Source organism: Trachypithecus francoisi, unplaced genomic scaffold (assembly GCF_009764315.1).
Source record: "Trachypithecus francoisi isolate TF-2019V2 unplaced genomic scaffold, Tfra_2.0 Lachesis_group2, whole genome shotgun sequence".
NCBI classification, from domain to species: Eukaryota; Metazoa; Chordata; class Mammalia; order Primates; family Cercopithecidae; genus Trachypithecus; species Trachypithecus francoisi.
In genome coordinates, this window is record NW_022681465.1 from 111,743,204 (window position 1) to 111,766,713 (window position 23,510).

The window sequence follows — 23,510 nt, forward strand, 5'->3', positions numbered from 1 at the left end:
ACTCCTTCGAGGAGCAAACTGGTCAGTTATAGTCAAGAGGGGTTGGCAAAGCCTATTTGGAGAGGACCTTGAATCCCAGAGCCAGAATGCCACACTGTGGGCGTTTGGGAGGCACTGTAGGGTTTTCAGCAGAAAGTGACATAGGTAGGTGAGCATTTCCCAGAGAGGCCACTCCAGGCAGTAGGATTAGAGACAGAGGAACTCAGGTGTGAGGAGTGTTTAGAGCCTGTTCTGACAGCTTTAGGACGGTTGACATCCTGCCTGAATCAAGGTGTCCATAGCAGAGATGGGGCCTGCAGGGTGGGGTTTGAGCGACATGTGGAGAAAGTTAGTAGAACTTGAATGGTGATGTCAGAGATGTCTGACTGGGGCTGGAGGGATGGAGGGAGGAAGTATAGATGACAATGCCATTTGCTTAGCTGAAGACCACAGGAGAAAGAGGGTTGTAGGGGATGCTGGAACAGTAATGCATTCAATTTTAGACGAGCTGCATTCGAGGTGTCTGTGGGATCGCTGGGGAGACATTTAGGACGCAGTTAATTATAAGATCTGGAGCTTGTGAGAGGTGGGGCTGGGGGGAGCCAGTAAGACATCTGGAGTGTAGAGAGTGCGGATTGCATGCAGAGCAGAGCAAGCAGTGGCAAAGCTGGAGTGGAGGCCCGGCATGGACCTTCTGGACCGCAGCAGGCTGTCCCAGGGAGGGAGGAGAGAGGAGTGTGTGAATTTTGACAATTGTGCTGTGGTTATGTACACTGTTGACATTAGAGGGATCTGAGGGAAGCGTATTTGGAAATAATGTGTGTTGTCTTTGCAACACTTCTGTAAGTGTAAGATTATTTCAAAATAAAAGTAAAAAAAAAACAGAAGTGATTGTACTGGGTGCAGCAGTGCCTCCTTTACTCGTGTTGTTTTTAAGTGCCTTTTTTGATGTACATACTGACATACAATAAACTACACATAAGTGTATGATAAGCATACGATAGTTTGGTAAGTTTTTACATACGTATTTTCTTATGAAACTCATCACTGCAGTCAGGGTAGTGAATACACCTGTCACCCACAGACAATTCCTCATGTCTCCTTGTCATTCCTTTCTGTGCCTGCACCTCTCCCTGCAATAGACAACTGCTATCTGCTTTGCGTCACTGTAGGTTAGTTTGTCTAGAGTTTCATGTAAATGGAATCATATAGCATGTACTGTTTTTTAAATTATTACTTTAAAAATTGAGGTAAAATATATATTTAGTTTACCATCTTTACCATTTTAAAGTGTCTAGTTCAGTGATAATAAATAGATTTATAAGGCCGGGCACGATGGCTCATGCCTGTAATCCCAGCACTTAGGGAGGCCAAGATGGGCAGATCACCTGAGATCAGGAGTTTGAGACCAGCGTCAACATGGTGAAACCTCGTCTCTACTAAAAATACAAAAATTAGCCAGGTGTGGTGGAGTGTGCCTGTAATCCCAGCTACTCAGGAGGCTGAGGCAGGAGAATCGCTTGAACCCTGGAGGTGGAGGTTGCAGTGAGCCGAGATCGCGCCACTGTACCCCAGCCTGGGTAACAGACCAAGGCTCCATCTCAAAAAAATTTTTTAAATTATAAAAATAAAATAAAGACAGTTATAGGTATATTTTCTCCCATCATCACCTCTCTTCCTTCCCCTCCCCGGCCTCTGGTAACAACCAATCTACTCTCTGTCTTCATGAGATCCACCTTTTTAGCTCCTGCATGTGAGTGAGAACATGCAATATTTATCTGTCTGTGCTTGGCTTATTTCACTTAACATAATGACCTCTAATTTCATATATATATGTTGCTGCAAATGATAGGATTTCATTCTTTTTTATGGCTGAATATTACTCTGTAGTGTATTTTTGGTGGAATCTTTAAATTTTTTCTAGGTGTAAGATCATGTCCTTTGCAGACAAGGCTAATTTGATACCTTCCTTTCAGATTTGGATGCCTTTTACTTCTTTTTCTTGCCTAATTGCTGTGACCCTGCATGTACTCTTTTGTCTTGCTTCAGTCAGTCAGCATAATTGTTCTGAGATTCATCCATGTTGTTTCTTGCAAAAGTAGTTCATTTTTATTTCTGCAAAGTATTCCATTGAATGGATACATCATAATTTGTTTATCCATTTAGCTGTTGGTGGCCATTTGTTTCCAATTTGGGGCTGTTACAAACAGCTTCTATGAACATTTGTGTATAAGTCTTTGTATGGATATGTATTTCCTTTTCTCCTAGGCAAACACCTAGGGGTGTGATGGCTACAACATACGGTAAGTGTATGTTTATCTTTACCACCATGAGAGTGCCATTTCCCCCACACCTTCACCAACACTTGTTATAGCCAATCTTTTTATTGAAGCCATCCTGATGGGCATGTAATGGTATCTCACTGTGGTTTTAATTTGCATTTTTCTAATGACTTACATTGTAGAGCATTTCTTCATGTGCTTATTTGCCATCTGTATGTCTTCTTTGGTGAAATGCCTATTAAAATATTTTCACTGTTTTTTAAAATTAGCTTGTTTGTCTTCTTATTGTTGAGTTTTGAGAGTTCTTTGTTTATTCTGAATATAAATGCTTAATAGATACATTCTTCACGAATATTTTCTCCCTGTCTGTGGCTTGTCATTTTATTTTTTAAAAAGTGTCTTTCAAGGTGCAGAAGTATTTAATTTTGATGAAGTCCAATTTATTGAGATCCAGAATGCACAAGGAACTCATGTACAAGAACTTTGTTCTTTTATGGATCATGCTTTTGGTGTCAGATATAAAAAAATCTTTGATATGATATTCAAGGCCAAATTTTTTTTCTATGTTTTCTGCCAGAAGTTTTATAGTTTTAGGCTTTACATTTAGGTCTATGATCCCCATTTTTTAGTTAATTTTTTTTTTTTTTTTTTTTGAGACAGAGTCTTGGTCTGTCGCCCAGGCTGGAGTGCAGTGGCACGATCTCAGCTCACTGCAAGCTCCACCTCCTAGGTTCACGCCATTCTCCTGCCTCAGCCTCCCAAGTAGCTGGGACTACAGGCGCCCGCCACCACGCCCGGCTAATTTTTTGTATTTTTTTTAGTAGAGACGGGATTTCACCATGTTAGCCAGGATGGGTCTCGATCTCCTGACCTCGTGTTCCGCCCGCCTCGGCCTCCCAAAGTGCTGGAATTACAGGCGTGAGCCACCGCGGCTGGCCTAGTTAATTTTTTATAGATGATTGCAAGTGTGTATCCAAGTTTGTCTTTGTGCATATGGATATCCAGTTGTCCTAACACCATTTGTTGAGAAGGCTGTCTTTTGTCTACTGCATTTCCTTTGCAATCTTGTCAAAAATTCAAATATGTATGGGTTTGTTTTTTGACCCTTTCTTCTGTTTCACTGATCTATGTGGCTATTTTGATGCTGATACCATGCTGCCTTGATTAATGTAACTTTATAATTCTTGAAATCTGGTAGTCCTAACCCTTCAACTTTGTTCTTCTTTTTCAGAGGGGTACGTGTGTGTGTACGTGCATGTGTGTGTGTGTGTGTGTGTGTGTGAATTCTAGCTTCTTTGCATCTCCCTATGACCTTTATAATTAGCTTGCCAATTTGTACAGGAAAGCTTCCTGATACTTTAACTGGGGTTGTGTTGAATATATGCAACAATTTGGGGAGAACTGATACGTTAATAATATTGACTCTTCTTTTAAAAGTTGATTTATAGTATTTGTACATATTTATGGGGTTCGTGTGATATTTTTGATAGGTATAGGAGGCAGAGAAATTCCTGGCAGAAAAGGGCAGGCTCCCTGGCAAGGGCCCCACCCTCAAGCCTGGAATCATGGCCCAAAGTGAGAACTTTACATCCCCGTTTTCCTGCTTGAATGTTGCCTTTTCCAAAACCACCCGTGGCCCACCCTCTATCCATAAAAACCCCAGGCTTCACTGGCAGAGAGCAGAGAAAGGGAGAAGAGAAGAAGCAGCTGCACATCAGAGAGAAGCAGTTTGACTTCAGAAGGATAGCTTGATGGTGGGACTTTGGAGAAAAATGCCTTCCTGCTCCATCCCCTTTCCAGCTCCCCTTCCCATGGACAGCCACTTCCATTGGCAATAAAATCCTCCATATTCACTGCCCTTCAATTTGTTTGTGCAACCTGATTTTTCCTGGATGTTGAATAAGGGCTCAGGTGCTGTGGGTGTGAACACTAAAGGCTGTCACACTGACGCTCTGCCCTCACTGGTGGAGAGCAACCACTTGACATGAAAAGGCAGAAGGCCCACTGAGCTGTTTAACACTTAAGCTGTCTGTGGATGGCAAAGCTAAAAGAGCACACTGTAACACATGCCCTCTGGGGCTTCAGAGACCACAAGTACTCCCCACTTGATGCTGCCTTGGGCCTGCACAGTGTTTTTCTCCTGCCGGCAACCAGAAGCACTCACCTTGGCTCCTGCACGTGATCACCTGCATGCTGCCTCTGCCATGAGGGGTGGAGAGCTGCAGGCTGAGTAAGTGAGGCACCCCTGTCATGAGGCCTGCAAAGGGATCAGGGAAAATTTCCTGTTTCATTTTGTTATATGCATAGACTGTTTAATGATCAAACGAGGGTATTTGGGGTATCCATCCCCTCGAGTATTTATCATTTCTATGGCTTGGGAACATTTCAAGTCCTCTCTTCAAGCTATTTTGAAATATAAAACACATTGGTAACTGTAGTCACCCTACTCTGCTATCAAACATTAGAACTTCTTCCTTCTATAAAACTATATGTTTGTACCCATTAACCAACCTCTCTTTATCCCCCCTGCACTATACATACCCGTCCTAGTCTCTAGTATCTATCATTCTATTCTCTACCTCCATGAGATTAACTATTTTAGCTCTTACATTTGAATGAGAATATGTGATAGTTGTCTTTCTGTGCCTGGCTTATTTCACTTAACAAAATGACCTTCAATTCTATCCATGTTGCTGCAAATGATATGATTTCATTTTTTATGACCAAATAGTATTCCATTGTGTATATATACCACATTTTCTTTTTTCGTTTGTCCACTGATGGATACTTAGGTTAATTCTATATCTTTGCTATTGTAAATAGTGCTTCACTAAGCATGGAGTGCAGGTATCCTTTTGATATACTGATTTCTTTTCCTTTGGATAAATACCCAGTAGTGGGATTGCTAGACTGTATGGCATTTCTGTTTTTAGTTTTTTGAGAAATCCCCATACACTTTTCCATAGTGGCTGCTCTATTTTATGTTCCCACCAACAGTGTATAAAAAGTTCCCTTTTCTCTACATCCTCACCGTCATCTGTTACTTTCTGTCATTTAGTAATAGCCATTCTAACTGGGCTAGGAGAATATCTCATTGTGGTTTTGATTTGCATTTCCCTAATGATTAGTTATGTTGAGTGTTTTTTAATATACCTGTTGACCATTTGTAAATGTCTATTTACGTCCTTTGTCCACTTGTTAATGGAATTTTTAATTTTTTTACTGTTGAGTTGTTTGAGTTCCTTGTACATTCTGGATATTCGTCTCTTGTCAGATGGACAGTTTGCATATATTTTAATCCCATTCTGTGGGTTGTCTCTTCACTTTGTTGGTTGTTTTCTGTGCAGAAGCTTTTTAGTTTAATATAGTCCCATTTGTCTATTTTTATTTTTGTTGCCTATGCTTTTGAGATCTTAGGCACAAAAATCTCTGTCTAGACCAATATCCTGAAGTGTTTCCCCTATATGTTTTCTTCTAGCAGTTTTATAGTTTGGGGTCTTATGTTTAAGTCTTTAATCCATCTTGAGTTGATTTTTGTATATGGTGAGAGATGGGGTCCAGTTTCATTCTTCTGCATATGGATATCCAGTTTTCCCAGCGCCAGTTATTGAATAGGGTGTCCTTTCCCCAATGTATGTTCTTGGCATCTTTGTCAAAAATCAGTTGGCTGTAAATACTTGGATTTATTTCTGGGTTCTGTATCTTGCTGTGATAATTCTTAACTAATAACAAGGTACATCTCCAGGTTTATGGTTGTCTTTTTTAATACTTTAAATATATTGCTCCATTGTTTGTCTTCTTTGCTTGCATTGCTTCTGATGCAAACTTTGTGTTATCTTCATCTTTATCCTACTCTATATGTGACATTTTCCCCTCTATTTTAAGATTTTCGCTATTACTGGTTTTGTTTTTGTTTTTTGTTTTTTTTGAGACGGAGTCTCGCTCTGTCGCCCAGGCTGGAGTGCAGTGGCCGGATCTCAGCTCACTGCAAGCTCCACCTCCCAGGTTTACGCATTCTCCTGCCTCAGCTTCCCGAGTAGCTGGGGCTACAGGCGCCCGCCACCTCGCCCGGCCAGTTTTTTGTATTTTTTTAGTAGAGACGGGGTTTCACCGTGTTAGCCAGGATGGTCTCGATCTCCTGACCTCGTGATCCGCCCGTCTTGGCCTCCCAAAGTGCTGGGATTACAGGCTTGAGCCACCGCGCCCAGCTATTACTGGTTTTGAACAATTTTATTATGATGTGTCTTGGTGTAGTTTTATTGATGTTTCTTGTTCTTGGAGTTTATTGAGCTTCTTGGATCTATGGGTTTATAGTTTCATCAAATCTAGAAAATTTAGGATGTTATTTCTTTTTTTTTTTTTTTTTTTTTTTTTTTGAGACGGAGTCTGGCTCTGCCGCCCAGGCTGGAGTGCAGTGGCCAGCTCTCAGCTCACTGCAAGCTCCGCCTCCCGGGTTCACGCCATTCTCCTGTCTCAGCCTCCCGAGTAGCTGGGACTACAGGCGCCCGCCTCGTCGCCCGGCTAGTTTTTTGTATTTTTTTAGTAGAGACGGGGTTTCACCGTATTAGCCAGGATGGTCTCGATCTCCTGACCTCGTGATCCGCCCGTCTCGGCCTCCCAAAGTGCTGGATTACAGGCTTGAGCCACCGCGCCCGGCCTAGGATGTTATTTCTTCAAATATTTTTCTGTGTATTCTTTTCTTCAGAAACTTCAATTGTATGTATATTAGGTTGTTTGAAGTTGTTCCATGGTTTACTGGCATTCCTTACATTTTTTAAACCATTTTTCCTTTCTGTGATTTATTTTGGATAGTTTCTATTGCTGTGTCTTTAAGTTCATTAATATTTTCTCCTGCAATGACTAATCTGCTGTTAATCCTATCTAGTATATTTTCCATTTCAAACATTGTAGTTTTCATCTCTAAAAATTCAGTTTGGGTCTATAAAAATATATCTTCCATGCGTCTGGTTAACTTTTTTAAAATATGGAATATTTTCAAAATATTGTAATAATATAACACAATATGCTAAAATATAGTAATGTGATGTCCTTCTTTGCTCGTTCTGATATTCATGTTAGTTCTAGATTGGTTATGATTGATTTTTGCCTTATTATGGGTTATGTTTTCCTGCTCTTTTTTATGCCTATTAGTCTCTTATTGGATGTCATGCATTGTGAATTTTTCCTTGTGTTGCTAGCTATTTTAGTATTCCTAAAAATGTTCCTGAGCTTTGTTTTAAAAAGCAGTTAAATCATTTGAAAACAGTTTATTTTTCGTGTCTTGCTTTGAAGATGACTTGTACAAGACCATAGCTATATGTAGTGTCAGGCTAGTTATCCCTCACTATGAAGGCAAGCCTCTGAGTACTCTCCTGAATGCCCTGTGGATCTTGAGGCTTTACAATCTGGCTGGTAGGAACAGGCACTATTCCTGGCCCTCAGAACCTGAAGCTGTTCCCTCAAATGCCCTTGAATGTTTTTTTCCCTGCCCTTGGATAATACATGTACTGCTCAGTGCTTTGCTGAATACTCTGGGGAACTCGTCAGAGAGCTCCAGAGTTCTCTGTGTAGCTGGATACTCTTTAGAATCTGCCCTGCACACCGCAGACACCTTAGTATCTACAAAGTTCTGTCCCCCAACTCAGATTTGGCAGACCTCTGCCTTGCTTTCCTCTCCCTCCCTGCCCTACCGCCTGGACACTCCAGGCAGCGAGGCAGGGCAGCTGTAGGCTCACTTTGTTTGTTTTCTGTCTCACAGGGATTATTATCATTTGTTGCCTGATGACCACTGGCCTGAAAACCTGAAAACTGTTGTTTCATTTTTTTTTTTTTTTTTTTCTGGCTTTTTGGTTATGTCAGGTAAGAGAGTAAATCCATACCCTGTGAAACCATCGTGCTAGAAGTAGAAGTGTTGCCTTTTTAATATATTATTTTTCCCTCAAAACCCACATTAGAAGGAACCTTCCTCTGTAACAACAACCGACAACTTGACAAAGCGTGTTCCCATTGTCCTGTGATTGCTCTGCTTTTCAAAGTAAGCCTGCGGGGTGGGTGTCATGTCATCCCCATTTTACAGATAAGGGGACAGAACCTCAGAGGTGAAGAGACTTGTCCAAGGTCACACAGCCTATAAAGGCAGAGCCAGGATTGAACCCACATCCCCATTATACTTGTAGTTCCCACAGGGGAAACAGAACCACATGAAGGGCCTGGCATTACTATGTATTTTTTGGGAGAGGGCAATAAAGGTGGGCTCAGAGAGTAATATTTCAAGGCCTACAGGGCTAACAAGCCCTAGGAGTTTGTGGAGAGTCAGAGATCTCCATGAGTTGTTTTCCTAATGCCCTGCCCCCATACCCAACCCCTTCAGATAAAGGAGTGTGCCTTCTACCTCATGCATCCTTCTAGACAGGAGAGTTGGGCTTTTTCCCAGAGCTGTAGACCTGGGGGTCTGGAACTTGGTTTGGCTTTATGGGCATTCATGAAAAGTGGAGAAGAGGGATTAGGGAAGAGGTAATGGATAAGGAGTACTGGTTCCTCAAGTTGGGGAGGTCAGGGAGATGAGGGGAGGGAGAAGGGAGTACCAGAAAGCCAGTGGGTAGGCTTGCAGGAGCTGTGGGTGGATGGCGTGGCCCCAGGGGACAGGAGCTAGGTCCAGCCGGTTCCCACTATCTTCTGGCTTGTAGGATTATCTCTGCTCCTCCCCCTTTCTCTGAGTGAGAAAGGTGGGAAATAAAATAATGAAGCCGTGAGTAGGTGAGGTGTTAGGGAGACAGCTTGCCAGAGTGGGCAGCACAGATGACTGGTGGGTGGGGAGGGAGGTGGTGGGAGGTTAATGTGCAGATCCTCAGATCTCTGAGAAACAGGGTGGAGGGGAGTCAGTCTGGTGTGCAGAGTTGCAGGTGGGGGCACTAGTGGGTGATACCCAAGGCACAGGTGTTTCCTGGGAAGAAGGTGATGTGGTCTTTTCTTGGCTATGGAGGAGATTTTGAAATGTGCTTGGGTAATTTATTTTTAGTGAAATTTCCTTCTGACTGCGTTATTTAAAGTGTAGAATAGAATGGAACATAATAGCTACCATTTATTAAGTATCTACTGTATGCTAGGAATGCATTTCATGTGCATCAACCCACTTCATATCACATTTTACCCTGTGAGGTAGGTTCTGTTACTAATTCCATTTACAGGCGAGGAGTCTGTGTCTCAGGGATATGGTGGCTAGTTCAAGCCCCCGCTGCATTTTATTTTATTTTATTTATTTGAGATGAGAACGATGTTCATGAGGGCGTCAGAGCCTGCTTCGGTGGAAATCATCCAGTAGTTTTTATGGTTTTGTTTCTTCCCAGGGCCTGCTCTTCCACTTGGCAAATTCAGAACTGGAACGTGAGGTGGGATGGGGGCTTGGGAAAGAAAACAACGATTAAAGACACAGTGGATGCTCAAGAGAAAAGGAAACTTAATTGTACATTTTCATAATAACCCTGTTTGATAACCATTGAGAGAACTCCAAATATTTTGTCCATCTAAGAGCAACCCTCTGTCTTCAGGGAAACAGAAGCTGCATCCCCAGCACTGCCTCCCTGCCTGGGGTTGGGCATTTGACCCTAGCTGTGCCAATCATAGCATTCCACCTCCACAGCAATAGTAATTGGTCCAGGAATGAGCACATGACTCAAACCAGGCCAATCACATCCTTTTCTGAGATTTTGTATTTAAAATTGGAGCTCATAACCCTATTTACCCCTTTAGCAAAGGGTAATGGTAGGTCTTCCCAGATCATCTGACAGATACATTCTTAACCTTGTGGAGACACTGACTTGAACAAATTAAACAGATATGCCAATAAAGTAAAGAAAAGATGGGCAGTTTCTCTTTCTCCCTTCCAAAAGCTCTGATTTCTGTTTAGAGAGCTATGTAGTTCTAGAAACATCAACTCTCCCTGTCCCCGTGACACCAGAGGGGACCACCTGGCCTGGACTGGGCACTCAGCACATCCCATTTCCCCACTGCAGAAACTGCCCAAGATTGGCAGTTACCCAGGCTAGTCCAATCAGAGTGAATTAAAGACTTGTACTGAATGCTGAAGTGCAGTGTCTCTTTCCTGTTGGATGAGAACCAGGAAGCATGCAGCTAACCAGTGAGCTTCAGTTTTGGGACCAGCAAGCAAGCCAGTCTTAGAATAAGTTTGATTCTTTTTTTTTTTTTTTTTAATGAAGTGTATGTATGCATGTATGTATTGAGATGGAGTTTCACTCGGTCGCCCAGGCTGCAGGGCAATGGTGAGATCTTGGCTCACTGCAAACTCTGCCTCCTGGGTTCAAGCTATTCTCCTGCCTCAGCCTCCCAAGTAGCTGGAATTACAGGCTCCTGCCACCACTCCTAGCTAATTTTTGTATTTTTAGTAGAAACAGGGTTTTGCCATGTTGGGCAGGCTGGTCTCGAACTCCTGACGTCATGTGATCCGCCTGCCTTGGCCTCCCAAAGTGATTATAGGCGTGAGCCACCTCACCTGGCCTGAGATTGATTGATTGATTGATTGATTTTTTTGAGACGGAGTCTTGCTCTGTTGCCCAGGCTGGAGTGCAGTGGTGTGATCTCTGCTCACTGCAATCTCCGCCTTCGGGGTTCAAGTGATTCTTCTGCCTCAGCCTCCCAAGTAGCTGGGACTACAGGCACGCACCACCACACCCAGCTAATTTTTGTATTTTTAGTAGAGACGGAGTTTCACCATATTGGCCAGGCTAGTCTCAATTTCCTGACCTCCAGTGATCTGCCCACCTCGGCCTCCCAAAGTGCTGGGATTACAGGCGTGAGCCACCGCACCCACCAAGATTGATTCTTAAGAAAGAGAGACAAGCAGAGATTCTGGGTCTAGCTGGTTCTTCCCTGAAGCCCATCCTATCTCTAGCTCCTCCTGATACGGGAGTCATGAATACCCTCTGTGGTCTAAAATACGATCACAAGCCTCTCAACTGACGACTTAGTCTTGATGCTATTTGAATTATGGTTCCAGTCAGCTCAAAATCCAGGTCCATGGGATTTTCCCTCACCAGTGATTTGTTATATGAGTGATTACACTCTTGTTTTTTCTTAAGAAATATATTTTTAAAATTTTAATGAAAACTTAGAAACATATGCAAAAGTAGAATAGTATCAGGTCAGTGCAAAAGTAATTGTGGTTTTTGCCATTACTTTCAATCTGTCAACTAATGGCAATGATCCTGATTTGAATCTAATTCAGACATCCAATTAGAACCTTGACGCCAGGCACAGTGGCTCACGCCTGTAATCCCTGCACTTTGGGAGGCCCAGGTGGGTGGATTGTTTGAGTCCAGGAGTTTGAGATTAGCCTGGGCAACATGAAAAAACCCCATCTCTACTGCAAAAACTACAAATATTTAGCTGGGCATGGTGGCGTGCACCTGTAGTCTCAGCTACTGGAGAGGCTGAGGTGGGAGGATTGCCTGAGTCTAGGAAGTCAAAGCTGCAGTGAGCAGTGATCACGCCGCTGTACTCCAGCCTGCTTGACAGAGTGAGACCCCCATCTCAAAATAATTAATTAATTAATTAAAATAAAAAAATTGTAACCACAATATTATCACACCTAAAACATTAAAAATACCTTCTTAATATCATAAAATACCCAATGTTCAAGGTTTTTTTTGTTTGTTTGTTTTTGTTTTTGAGATAGAGTCTTGCTCCATTGCCCAGGCTGGCGTGCAGTTGCATGATCTTGGCTCACTGCAACCCCTGCCTCCTAGGTTCAAGCAATCCTCAGCCTCCTGAATATCTGGGACTACAGGCATGTGCCACCATGCCTGGCTTATTTTTTTGTATTTTTGGTAGAGAAGAGGTTTTGCCATGTTGGCCAGGCTGGTCTTGAATTCCTGGCCTCATGTGATCTGCCCGCCTCGGCCTCCCAAAGTGCTGGGATTACAAGCATGTAGCCACTGTGCCTGGCGTCGAGTTTCTAATTGGATGTCTGAATTAGATTCAAATCAGGATCATTGACATTAGTTGATAGACCTCTTAAGTCTATTTAACATAAAGTTCTCCATGGTTCTCTTTCTTTTTTCTTGCAATTTACTTGTTGAAGACACTGGGTCATTTGCCTGTAGAGTCTCTCACAGTGTGGATTTTGTAGATTGCATTCTTGTGGTATCATTTAACATGTTCCTCTGTGCTTTTATTTGTTGCTCGGCCTAATTGGGGTGTGGTTGATTGACAGTAAACTGCATCTATTGAAAGTATACAGTTTTATAAACTTTCACAGATGTATACATCCATGACACCATTACCACAATTGAGGTAGTGAACATAGCCATTGCCCTGACGGTGTATTCTTGACTGTCATCACTCCGCCATGGATGCCACCCTCCCATAAGAAAGCACGGTTCTGATTTGTGTTACTATAATTTAGTTTGCATTTCTTAGTGTTTTAGCTAGAATCACAGAATATATACTTTTTTGTCTGGCTTCTTTCACTCAGCATAATTATTTTGAGATTAATCTATGTTATTGTTTGCATAAATATTTCATTCCTGTTTATTGCTAAATAATATTCAATTGAATGGCTACATCATGATTTGTTGATAGCCATTTGAATTTTTTCTAGTTTTTGGCTATTACAAAGCTGCTCTGAACATTTGTGTACCAGTTTTTACATGGGTGTGTATTTCCTTTCCTCTTGGGAATTTCCTAAGAGTGGAATGGCTGGATCATATTGTAAGCATGTGTTTAACTGCACCACCATGAGAGTGCCGTTTCTTCTACATTCTCACCGATACTTGTTATGGTCAGTCTTTTTCACTGAAACCATTATATTAGGTTGGTACAAAAGTACTTGTGGTGTTTGCTCTCAAAAGCAATGGCAAAAACCGCAATTACTTTTGCACCAACCTAATATGTGAGTTGTGTGTGTGTGAATTCTAGCTCCTTTGGTAGAATTTTAAAATTAGCTTGCTAATATGTACAGAAAAAGCTTCCTAATATTTTGATTAAGATTGTGTTGAATATAGGGATCAAATCAGGAGAACTGACATGTTAAATATTGACGGTTCTGGCCGAGCTTGGTGGCTCACACCGGTAATCCCAGCATTTTGGGAGGCTGAGGCAGGTGGATCACCTGAGGCCAGGAGTTAGAGACCAGCCTGCGAAACCCCATCTCTACTAAAAATACAAAAAATTAGCCAGGCATGGTGGCAGGCGCCTGTAATCCCAGCCCTTCGGGAGGCTGCAGCAGGAGAATCACCTGAGCCCGGGAGGCGAAGGTTGCAGTGAGCCAAGATTGTGCCACTGGGCGACAAGGGTGAAACTCCATCTCAGTTAAAAAAAAAAAAAAAAAAAAAAAAGAACTATTCGGACCCAATAACCTAGTATATCTTTCTACTTGTTTGTCTTTGAGAGCTTCTTTCAGCAAGGTTTCATAGTTTAGAGTGTACTAGTCTTCTGCATCTTTTATCACATGTCTCTGTTTCACATTTTTAATGTTTTATAAAATCATATTTTTAAAAGGTGTAATTTCTGGTTGTTTCTGGCATACAAAAATATAATTTTCCCTAGTCTATGCATTTTATATCCTGCAATCTTGCCTGAAGTCATTTATTAGTACTAGTAGCTTTTTTTTTTTTGCATTTCTTTGGATTTTCTACATAGACAAATACAGTTTTACCTCTTCCTTCCTAATCAGGATGCCTTTTATGTATTTTTTTCCTTTTATTACTGGCTACAAACTCCAGAACAATGTTTAAAAGGAGTGGTGAGAGCTTGTCTTGTCTTGTTTCTGATCTCAGGAGGAAAGCATTCCGTCTTTCATCACTAAGTGTGATTTTTTGTTGTAGGTGGTTTGCAGATTTTTTTTTTTTTTAATCAGGTTCCTTTCTATTCCTAGTTTTCTAAGAGATTTTTTCTAAAAAATCAGGAATGGGCATTGAATTTTTTTGAATGCTTTTTATGTCTCTGTAAGTGATCATATGGTTTCTGTTTTTTAGTTACTATTGTGAGTTACATTGATCGATTTTTCTAATAATGACCACCCTTTAATTTCTGACACATAGTCAGTCCAATTGGTTATTATCCTTTTAGTATATTGTCAGATTCAAATTGCTAAAATTTGTTTAGAATTTTTTTCCCTATCTGTATTTATGAGCATTATTGGTCTGTAGTTTTCTTTTCTTACAATGTGTTTTTCTGGTTTTGGTATCTGGGTAATGCTTGCTTCATGGAACAAATTGGGGGAATATTTGCTCCTCTTCAGTTTTTTGGAAGAGTTTGTGTGGAACTGGCATTTTTTCTTCCTTTAAATATTTGATAACATTCACGATGAAGTGATGTGGACTGAAAGTTTTCTTTGTGGGAAGGTTTCAACTACAGCTGCAACTTCTAAAATAGATAAGGGGCTACTCCCCTTAACTATTGCTTCTTAAGTGAGCTTTTGTAGTTTGTATCTTTCATGAATTTGTCTATTTAATCTAAGTTTTCAGATTTATTTCCTTAAAGAGTTCACAATATTCTCTTATCCTTTTAATATCTATAGAATCTGTAGTGATGGCACCTCTCTTATTTTTGATCTTGATAATTTTTATTTTCTTTCCCTTTTTCCTGATCTATCTGGCTAGAAGTTTATCAATTTTATTTATCTTTTTAAACAACTAGCTTTTATTTTTATTGATTTTCTGTATTGTTTTTCTATTGTGTAGTTTATTGATTTTCATTCTCACTATTTTCTTTGATAATGATGATGATGATTATTATTGTTATTATTTGAGACAGGGTCTTGCTCTGTTGTCCAGGCTAGAGTGCAGTGGTGTGATCTTGGCTCACTGCAACCTCTGCCTTCTGGGTTCAACTGATTCTCATGCCTCAGCCTGCCAAGTAGCTGGGACTACAGGTGCACGCCACCACAACTGGCTAATTTTTGTATTTTTAGTAGAAATGGTGTTTCACTATGTTGGCCAGACTGGTCTAGAACTCCTGACCTCAAGTGATCTGCCCGCCTCGGCCTCCCAGTGTGCTGGGATTACAGGCATGAGCCACTGCACCCGGCCTCTTTGTTTATTTTAAATTTAATATCTGTTCTTATTCTAGTTTTGTAAAGGGAAAGTTGAACTCACTGATTTAATATCTGATTCTTTTCTTTTCTTCTTTTTTCTTTTGAGATAGGTTCTTGCTCTGTTACCCAAACTGGAGTACAGCTCACACTGTAGCCTCAACCTCCTGGGCGGAAGTGATCCTCCCATCTCAGCCTCCTGAGTAGCTGAGACTACAGGCACATGCCGCCATGCCCAACTAATTTTTAAAGCACTTTTTGTAGAGACAAGGTCTCACTATGTTGGCCAGGCTGATTTCTAATTCCTGGGCTCGAGTGATCTGCCTCGGCCTCCCAAAGTGTTGGGATTACAGGCATGAGCCACTACAGCCAGCAGACCTTTATTATTTTCTAATATAGGCATTTAGTGTTATAAATTTCCCACTAAATGATGTGTTAGCAACCTCCCACAGATTTTGATATGTTGTATTTTCACTTTCATTCAGTTCAAAATATAAATGTCTTTTGACTTTTTTCTTTGAAGTACGGTATTTAATTTCCCAACACTTGGGGGTTTTCCGGAGATCTTTTTGTTGCTGATTTTTTTTTTTTTTTGAGACGGAGTCTTGCTCTGTCGCCCTGGCTGGAGTGCAGTGGCCAGATCTCAGCTCACTGCAAGCTCCACCTCCTGGGTTCACGCCATCTCCTGCCTCAGCCTCCGAGTAGCTGGGACTACAGGCACCGCCACCACGCCCGGCTAGTTTTTTGTACTTTTTAGTAGAGACGGGGTTTCACCGTGTTAGCCAGGATGGTCTCGATCTCCTGACCTCATGATCCGCCCGTCTCGGCCTCCCAAAGTGCTGGGATTACAGGCTTGAGCCACCACGCCCGACCTTGTTGCTGATTTTTAATTAACTCTATTTTGGTCAGATAACACACTTTTTATGACTTGAATCCTTCTGAATTTATTGAGATTTGTTTTATGACCCGGAATGTGGTCTATTTTGGTAAATGTTCTATGTACACTTGAGAAGAATGTGTATTCTGTGGTTGTTGGATGGAATGTTCTGCAAATGTCAATCAGGTCAAGTTGATTGATAGTGTTATTCATCGTCTACATTCTTGTTGACTTTCTATATAGTTGTTCTATTCATTATTGATGATATTAAAATTTCTGACTATGATTGTGGATTTTTAAATTTCTCCCTGCAGTGCTATCATTTTTTACTTCATGTGTTTTGAAACTCTGTTATTAGGTACATAGGTGTTTAGAATTATTATGTTCTTTTGATTAATTGTCCCCCTTTATTATAAAATAAACTTCTTTTTATCTTATAGTAGTTTTTGAAGTATACCTTGTCTAATACTGATATAGCCACTCCAGCTATCTTTGAACTGTGTTAACATGCTATATAATTTTCCATCTTTTTACTCTTAACCTATTGATGTCTTCATATTTAAAGTGTGTTTCTTGTAGACAGCATAGAGTCTGGTCCTGCCTTTTAAAAAAATGCAATCTGGTAATTCCTGTATTTTAATTGGGAGTATTTAGATCATTTACATTTAATGTGTTTATTAATGTAGTTACTTTTAAGTCTATCATCTTATTATTTGTGTTCTATTTCCCATCATTCTTTGTTTCCTTTTTCCTTTTGTTCTGATTTTTTTTGGATTTTCATTTTATTTTTTAAAATTAACAAATAATAATTGTATGTATTCATGGAAAACATAGTGATGTTTCAGTACATATAATATATAGTGATCAGATCAGGGTAATTAGCATATTCATCATCTCAAACATTTTATTGTTTCTTTGTTTTGGGAACATTCAGTATCCTCCTGGATTAATTTTTTTAATGATCCCATTTTATTTATTATTATTGTTTTTGAGACAGAGCCTTGCTCTGTTGCCCAGGCTAGCGTGCAGTGGTGCAATCTCAGCTCACTACAACCTCCGGCTCCCGGGTTCAAGTGATTCTCATGCCTCAGCCTCCTGAGTAGCTGAGATTACAGGTATGCACCACCATGCCCAGCTGATTTTTTTGTATTTTTAGTAGAGATGGGGTTTCACTATATTGGCCAGGCTGGTCTCCAACTCCTGGCCTCAAGTAATCTGCCTGCCTTGGCCTCCCAACATGCTGGGATTACAGGTGTGAACCACCACGCCTGGCCTGTGATTCCATTTTATATGGTGCACTATTAGTAAATTCTTAGCTATAACTCTTTGTTTTGTTATTATGGTAGTTGTTTTAGGGTTTATAAGGTACATGTTTATTTATCGCAGTCTATCTTCAAGCAAGTACTATTATACCACTTCATGTACAGTATAAGCTTACAATAATGTACCTCTATTGACTCCTTCCTATTCTTTATACTTATTGTCATGTATCTTATTTTTGTTTATGTTTTTAAATCCAGAATATATTGTTAGTATTTTTGTATGGTCAATTTTATGTAAGGAGTTTCAAAAAAAAAAAAAAAAAACTTATATATTTACTTACATAGTTACCATTTTTGGTATTCATCATTCCTTTGTCTAGATCCAGATTTCCATCTGGTATTATTTTTTTCTGCCTGAAGGACTCACTTTAACATTTCTTATAGTGTGGATCTGCTGGTGATTAATTTCTTCAGCTTTTGTAAGTCTTTACTTCACTTTCATTTTTCAGTATTTTAACTAAGTATAGTGAAAATATTTTATTGTCAATTACATTGAGAATGTTTTTCTTTCAGTAGTGTAATGATGTTTATCTGCTGTCTTCTTGATGGCCTTATTTCTGACAAGAAATCTGTGCCATCCTTATTTTGATTTCTGTCTACATGACATGCCTTTTTCTTTTTTCTTTGGCTGCCTCTAAGATGTTCTTTTACTAACTGGTCTTTACAAATTTGATTATAATATGTAATTTTCTTCAGTTTTTTTTTTTTTTTTGGCATGGGTGTGTGCTTGGATTCTTTGAGCTTCTTAGATCTATGGCAAGTTTAGAAAATTTTTAGTCATTGTTTCTTCAGATATTTTTTCTGTCCCCACCCATTCCTATTATTTGGTGACTCAAATTATATACATAATAGGCTGTTTGCCTTGTCCCACAACTCACTGATGCTTTTTTAAAATTAATAGACTTTATTTTTTAGAGCAGTTTTAGATGTACAGAAAAATCATGCAAATAATTCCCATATGTCTATTCTCCCCTCTCCTTCCTATAATTTTTTAGTGTGATACATTAGTTACAATTGATGAACCAACACTGATGCATTATTGCTAACTCAAGTCCATAGTTTACATTAGGGTTCACTCTTCGTGTTGTACATTCTAGGTATTTTGACAAATGATGATATCATATATACACCATTACAGTATCATACAGAACTACTTCTCTGCCTTGAAAAACATCCCCTATGCTCCACCTGAATGTACCTGCTTCCCCTTTCCCTGGAAACCACTATCTTTTATTGCCTTTTCCAGAATGTCATATAGTTGGAATCACACAGTATGTAGCCTTATTCAAACTGATTTCTTTCATTTAGCAATACCCATTTACACTTCCTTCAGGTCTTATTATGGCTTGATAGCTTATCTCTTTTTATCCATCAATAATATTCTATTGTATATATGTTTGTTTTTACCATCCACCTGTTAAAGGACATCCTGGTTGCTTCCAGTTTGGGACAATTATGAATAAAGCCATAATAAACATTCATATGCAGGTTTTTATGTAGACATATGTTTTCATCCCAATTACTTAAATACCTAGGAACATGGTTGCTGGATTGTATGGTAAGAGTATGTTTAATTTTGTAAGAAACTACCAAATTGTCTTCTAGAGTGGCTGCAACATTTTGTATTCCCACCAGCAATAAATGAGAGTTCCTATTGCTTCGGATCTTTGTTAGCCTCTGGTATTGTCAGATTTTTAGTCATTCTGCTAAATGGTATGTAGTGCTATCCCATTGTTGGTTTGATTTGCAATTTCCTAAAGACATATGATGTTGAGCATATTTTCTATGTTTATTTCTAATTTATATATCTTCTTTGATGAGATGTCTGCTTAGATCTCTTGCCATTTTAAATTTGGCTTGTTTCTTACTGTTGAGTTTTAAAAGATCTTCACATATTTTGGATACCAGTCTTTTATGTGTTTGGCAAATATTTTCTCCTACTGTGCAACTTGTCTTTGTATTCTCTTATCGAGGACTTTCTCAGATCAGAAGTTTGTAATTTTTAATGAAGTCCAATTTTTCAGGTATTTCTTTCATGGATCAGGGTTTTGGTGTTGTTCATGGATCGGGGTTGTGGTGTTGTTCGTGGATCAGGGTTTTGGTGTTGTTCATGGATCAGGGTTTTGGTGTTGTTCATGGATCGGGGTTTTGGTGTTGTTCATGGATGGGGTTTTGGTGGTGTTCATGGATCGGGATTTTGGTGTTGTTCACGGATCGGGGTTTTGGTGTTGTTCACGGATCGGGGTTTTGGTGTTGTTCATGGATCGGGGTTTTGGTGTTGTTCATGGATCGGGGTTTTGGTGTTGTTCATGGATCGGGGTTTTGGTGTTGTTCATGGATCGGGGTTTTGATGTTGTATAATAAAAGTCATTGCCAAGCCCAGGGTTATTTAGATTTTCTCCTATGTCGTCTTCTAGTAGTTCACATTTAGGTCTATGATTCATTTTGAGCAAATTTTTATGAAAGGTGTAAGATCTGTGTCTAGAACCTTCTCTCCCTCCCTCTCTTCTTCCCTCCCTCCCTGTTGTTTCTGCATGTGATGTTGCATGTCCACTTGTTTTGGCCCCATTTGTTGAGAGGACTACCCCTTGCTCCATTGCCTTTGCTACCCTTGAATTGCCTTTGCTCCTTTGTCAAAGATCAGTTCCCTACTTGTATGGGTCTATTTCTGGTCTGTGTTCTGCTTCACTGGTCTGTTCCATCTATTCTTTTACTAAGACTACACTGTCTTGATTACTGTACCTTTACAGTAAGTCTTTTAAGTCAGATATTATTGGTTCCCTGACTGTTTTTCTTTAATACTGTGTTGGCTATTCCGGGTCGTTCATCTTTCCATATAAATTTTAGAACCAGTTTATTAATATCCACAAAATAACTTGCTGAAATTTTGACTGGGATGGCATTGAATCTATAGATCAACTGACATCTTGGTGATATTGAGTCTTCCTCTCCATAAACATGAAGTATCTATTTATTTAGATTTCTTTTCATTTCTTTAATCAGTTTTGTAGTTTTCCTCATATAGATCTTATACATATTTTATTAGATTTGTAACCAAGTATTTTTTAATGCTAATATAAATGGTATTGTGTCTGAAATTTCAAATTTCAGTGGTTTGTTGCTGGTATATATGAAAACAATTGACTTATGTTTAAACCTTTTGTCCTGGCAAGCTTTCTATAATTGATCATTGGTTCCAGTTTTTTTTTGTTAATTCTTTAGGATTTTTCTATATAAAAATCATGTCATCTGTGAACAAGGACAGTTTTCATTGATTTCTTTCTAATCTGTGTATATTTATCTCCTTTTCTTGTCTAGGGCACCAGCTAGAACTTCCAGTACAATGTTGAATAAGAATGATGAGAGAGTACATCCTAATCTTAGGGGGAAGACATCCAGTTTCTCATAATGAAGTATGACAGGAGCTGTAGGTTTTTTATAGATGTTCTGTATTAAATTGAGGAATTTCTCCTCTATTTCTAGTTTGCTGAATTTTTATCAAAATGGAAGTTGGATTTTGTCAAATGCTTTTTATCCATTTATTCATATGAGCATATGATTTTTTTATTTAGCTTCTTGAGGTGACAGATTATATTTGTTGACTTTTGACCATTTTTTAAAACTATTTGTACTGACACTGTGATGATTTTACTTGCATATGAAATTAACTTTGTTATCTTATCTTCAGGCTTCTTTATCACATCGAAGGTTTACTTGCAAAATTGGACCATTGTTCTTATTCAGTAAATCCATGTTACAGGATGAGCCAGGATTTAGATATGTAAATATATGTAACTTTTTAGCATCTTTCATTTCAAATTAGAACCACGTATTTAGAATTTACTGCTGTAGTCTCGTGATAATGGCTGACATGAGAAGACATTTAAAAAATCCTGAAGTTATCCATACTTGCTATTTATTTAGTCTTCTTGTTTGGAATGAAAAGTAAGTAATTCATAAATACTGCCACCTAAGCACCTGTTTCAAATGAAACATCATTCAGCTTGCAAAATAATGTCTTATAATTAAAGAAATAGCAGCAGAAAACCTATGCTAGCTGCTTTTTTCTTCCTGGAGAAGTTGACAGGATAACTGCAATCCTAGGGGCATCTCTGTGTTGAATCTGAGAGGTGGAACAAAAAGAAAAGTGGCCTTTTCCATTCCAAACCATGGAGGTAATGTGTAGAGAAGAGACAACCACATTTAAAGAATACAGAAAGTAACTGGGTAAAAGAAGCAGGACTGCCCACTTTAGGAGACAACATAGAGATACTTGCCAAGTCCCGAGTTCAGAATTTTTTTTTGACATGCATATCAAAGCACGTAAAGTTTGAGAAAAAATGTTCTTCCTGTGATAAGGAACCTGCACTGGGTTTAATTTAAAAAGATGTCAGAAGTCGCAGAGAAGTGGTTCTCAAGCTTTTACAGAACACTGTCCTGTTTGAGAATCTGCTGATATTATGGACCTTCTTCTTTCTACAAAAATGTGTAATTGTGCATACAATTTCCAGTAGTTTGTAGTCCCCTACTTAAGACCTTTGCTTTAGTGTAGATTATTACTCCCCTCTGTAAGGTAGGGAGGAAAAATATTCCATTCCTTTCCTCTGGTCAATATCTTTTTTCTTTTCCTTGCACAGTCCAACAGACACACTCGGCCTCCCAGAGACCAGCTGCACCTGCCCCCACCAAGAGACCAGTTTGCAGCAGTGTGATCACTCCACCATCTTTGCTGCCGTTTGAATGTTGAACCAACTTTGCATACCTGGAATAAATTCCATTTATCCGTGGCATGTGGTTTTTAAAAAATACATTGTTGAATTTGATTTGCTAATGTTTTGCTGAGGATTTTTGCATTTATGTTCATGAAAGATACTGATCTAAAGTCTTCCTTTCTTGTAATTTCTTTTTCTGGTTTTGATATTAGGGTAATGCTGGACTCACAGAGTAAGAAGTGTTCCCTCTGCTTCTATTTTCTGGAAGAGATTATAGAGAATTAGTATCATTTATTCCTTAAGTGGTACAGTTTTACCAGTGAAATCAACTGGACCTGGTGTTTTCTGTTTTGGAAGTTTATTAATTCCGGTTCAATTTTGTTAAAGATACAGGTTTATTCAGATTGTCTGTTTCTCTTTGTGTGAGTTTTGGTAGATTGTGTCCTTCAAGTAATTGGTCAATTTCAATTAAGTTATTAAATTTTGGACATAGAGTTGTTACTCTTTTTATTTTTTTCTTTTTTCCTTCTGTGTAATTATGGGTAATTTCTATGTCTTCAAGTTCACTAATCTTTTCTTCTGCGATGTCTCTCTGCACTTAATCTTAGACAATATATTTTTCCTCTTAAACATTATAGATTCTATCTCCAGAAGTTTGATTTGGGTATTTTGTATATCTTCCATATCTCTACCTAATGTTGAATATTTGGAGTATAATTTTCATAAGTGTTTTAATGTCCGTCTTTGATGATTTTTTTTTTTTTTTTGAAATGGAGTCTTATTCTATTGCCCAGGCTGGAGTGCGGTAGCACGATCTTGGCTCACTGCAACCTTTGCCTCACGGGTTCAAGCCATTCTCCTACCTCAGCCTCCTGAGTACCTGAGATTACAGGTGCCTGCCACGACGCCTGGCTTATTTTTGTATTTTTAGTAGAGATAGGGTTTCACCATGTTGACCAGGCTGGTCTCAAACTCTTGGCCTCAAGTGATCCACCCGCCTTAGCCTCCCAAAGTGCTGGGATTATAGGTATAAGCCACTGCACCTAGCCTTTCTTTGCTAATTCTTTTTTTTGTTTGTTTTTTTGTTTTTGTTTGTTTGTTTGTTTTTTTGTTTTGAGACGGAGTCTCACTCTGTCGCCCAGGCTGGAGTGCAGTGGCCGGATCTCAGCTCACTGCAAGCTCCGCCTTCCGGGTTTACGCCATTCTCCTGCCTCAGCCTCCCAAGTAGCTGGGACTACAGGCGCCTGCCACCTCGCCTGGCTAGTTTTTTGTATTTTTTTAGTAGAGATG

The 23,510-nt window shown here is 39.5% G+C and overlaps 1 protein-coding gene across 2 annotated transcripts in view; it reads left to right on the forward strand.

Annotated features, from left to right (window-relative positions):
• The window catches only part of THOC3 (THO complex 3), a 43,324-nt gene extending 21,029 nt beyond the window's left edge, over window positions 1–22,295 (forward strand). The window contains exon 6 of one of the 2 annotated variants that reach the window (XM_033180119.1): window positions 22,146–22,295. In XM_033180119.1, coding sequence (XP_033036010.1) covers window positions 22,146–22,255 — 110 coding nt within the window. In that variant the 3' untranslated portion in view covers window positions 22,256–22,295. The remainder of the gene's footprint in view (window positions 1–22,145) is intronic. The other variant, XM_033180118.1, reaches the window with a different exon arrangement.
• The last annotated feature ends 1,215 nt before the right edge of the window (window positions 22,296–23,510 follow it).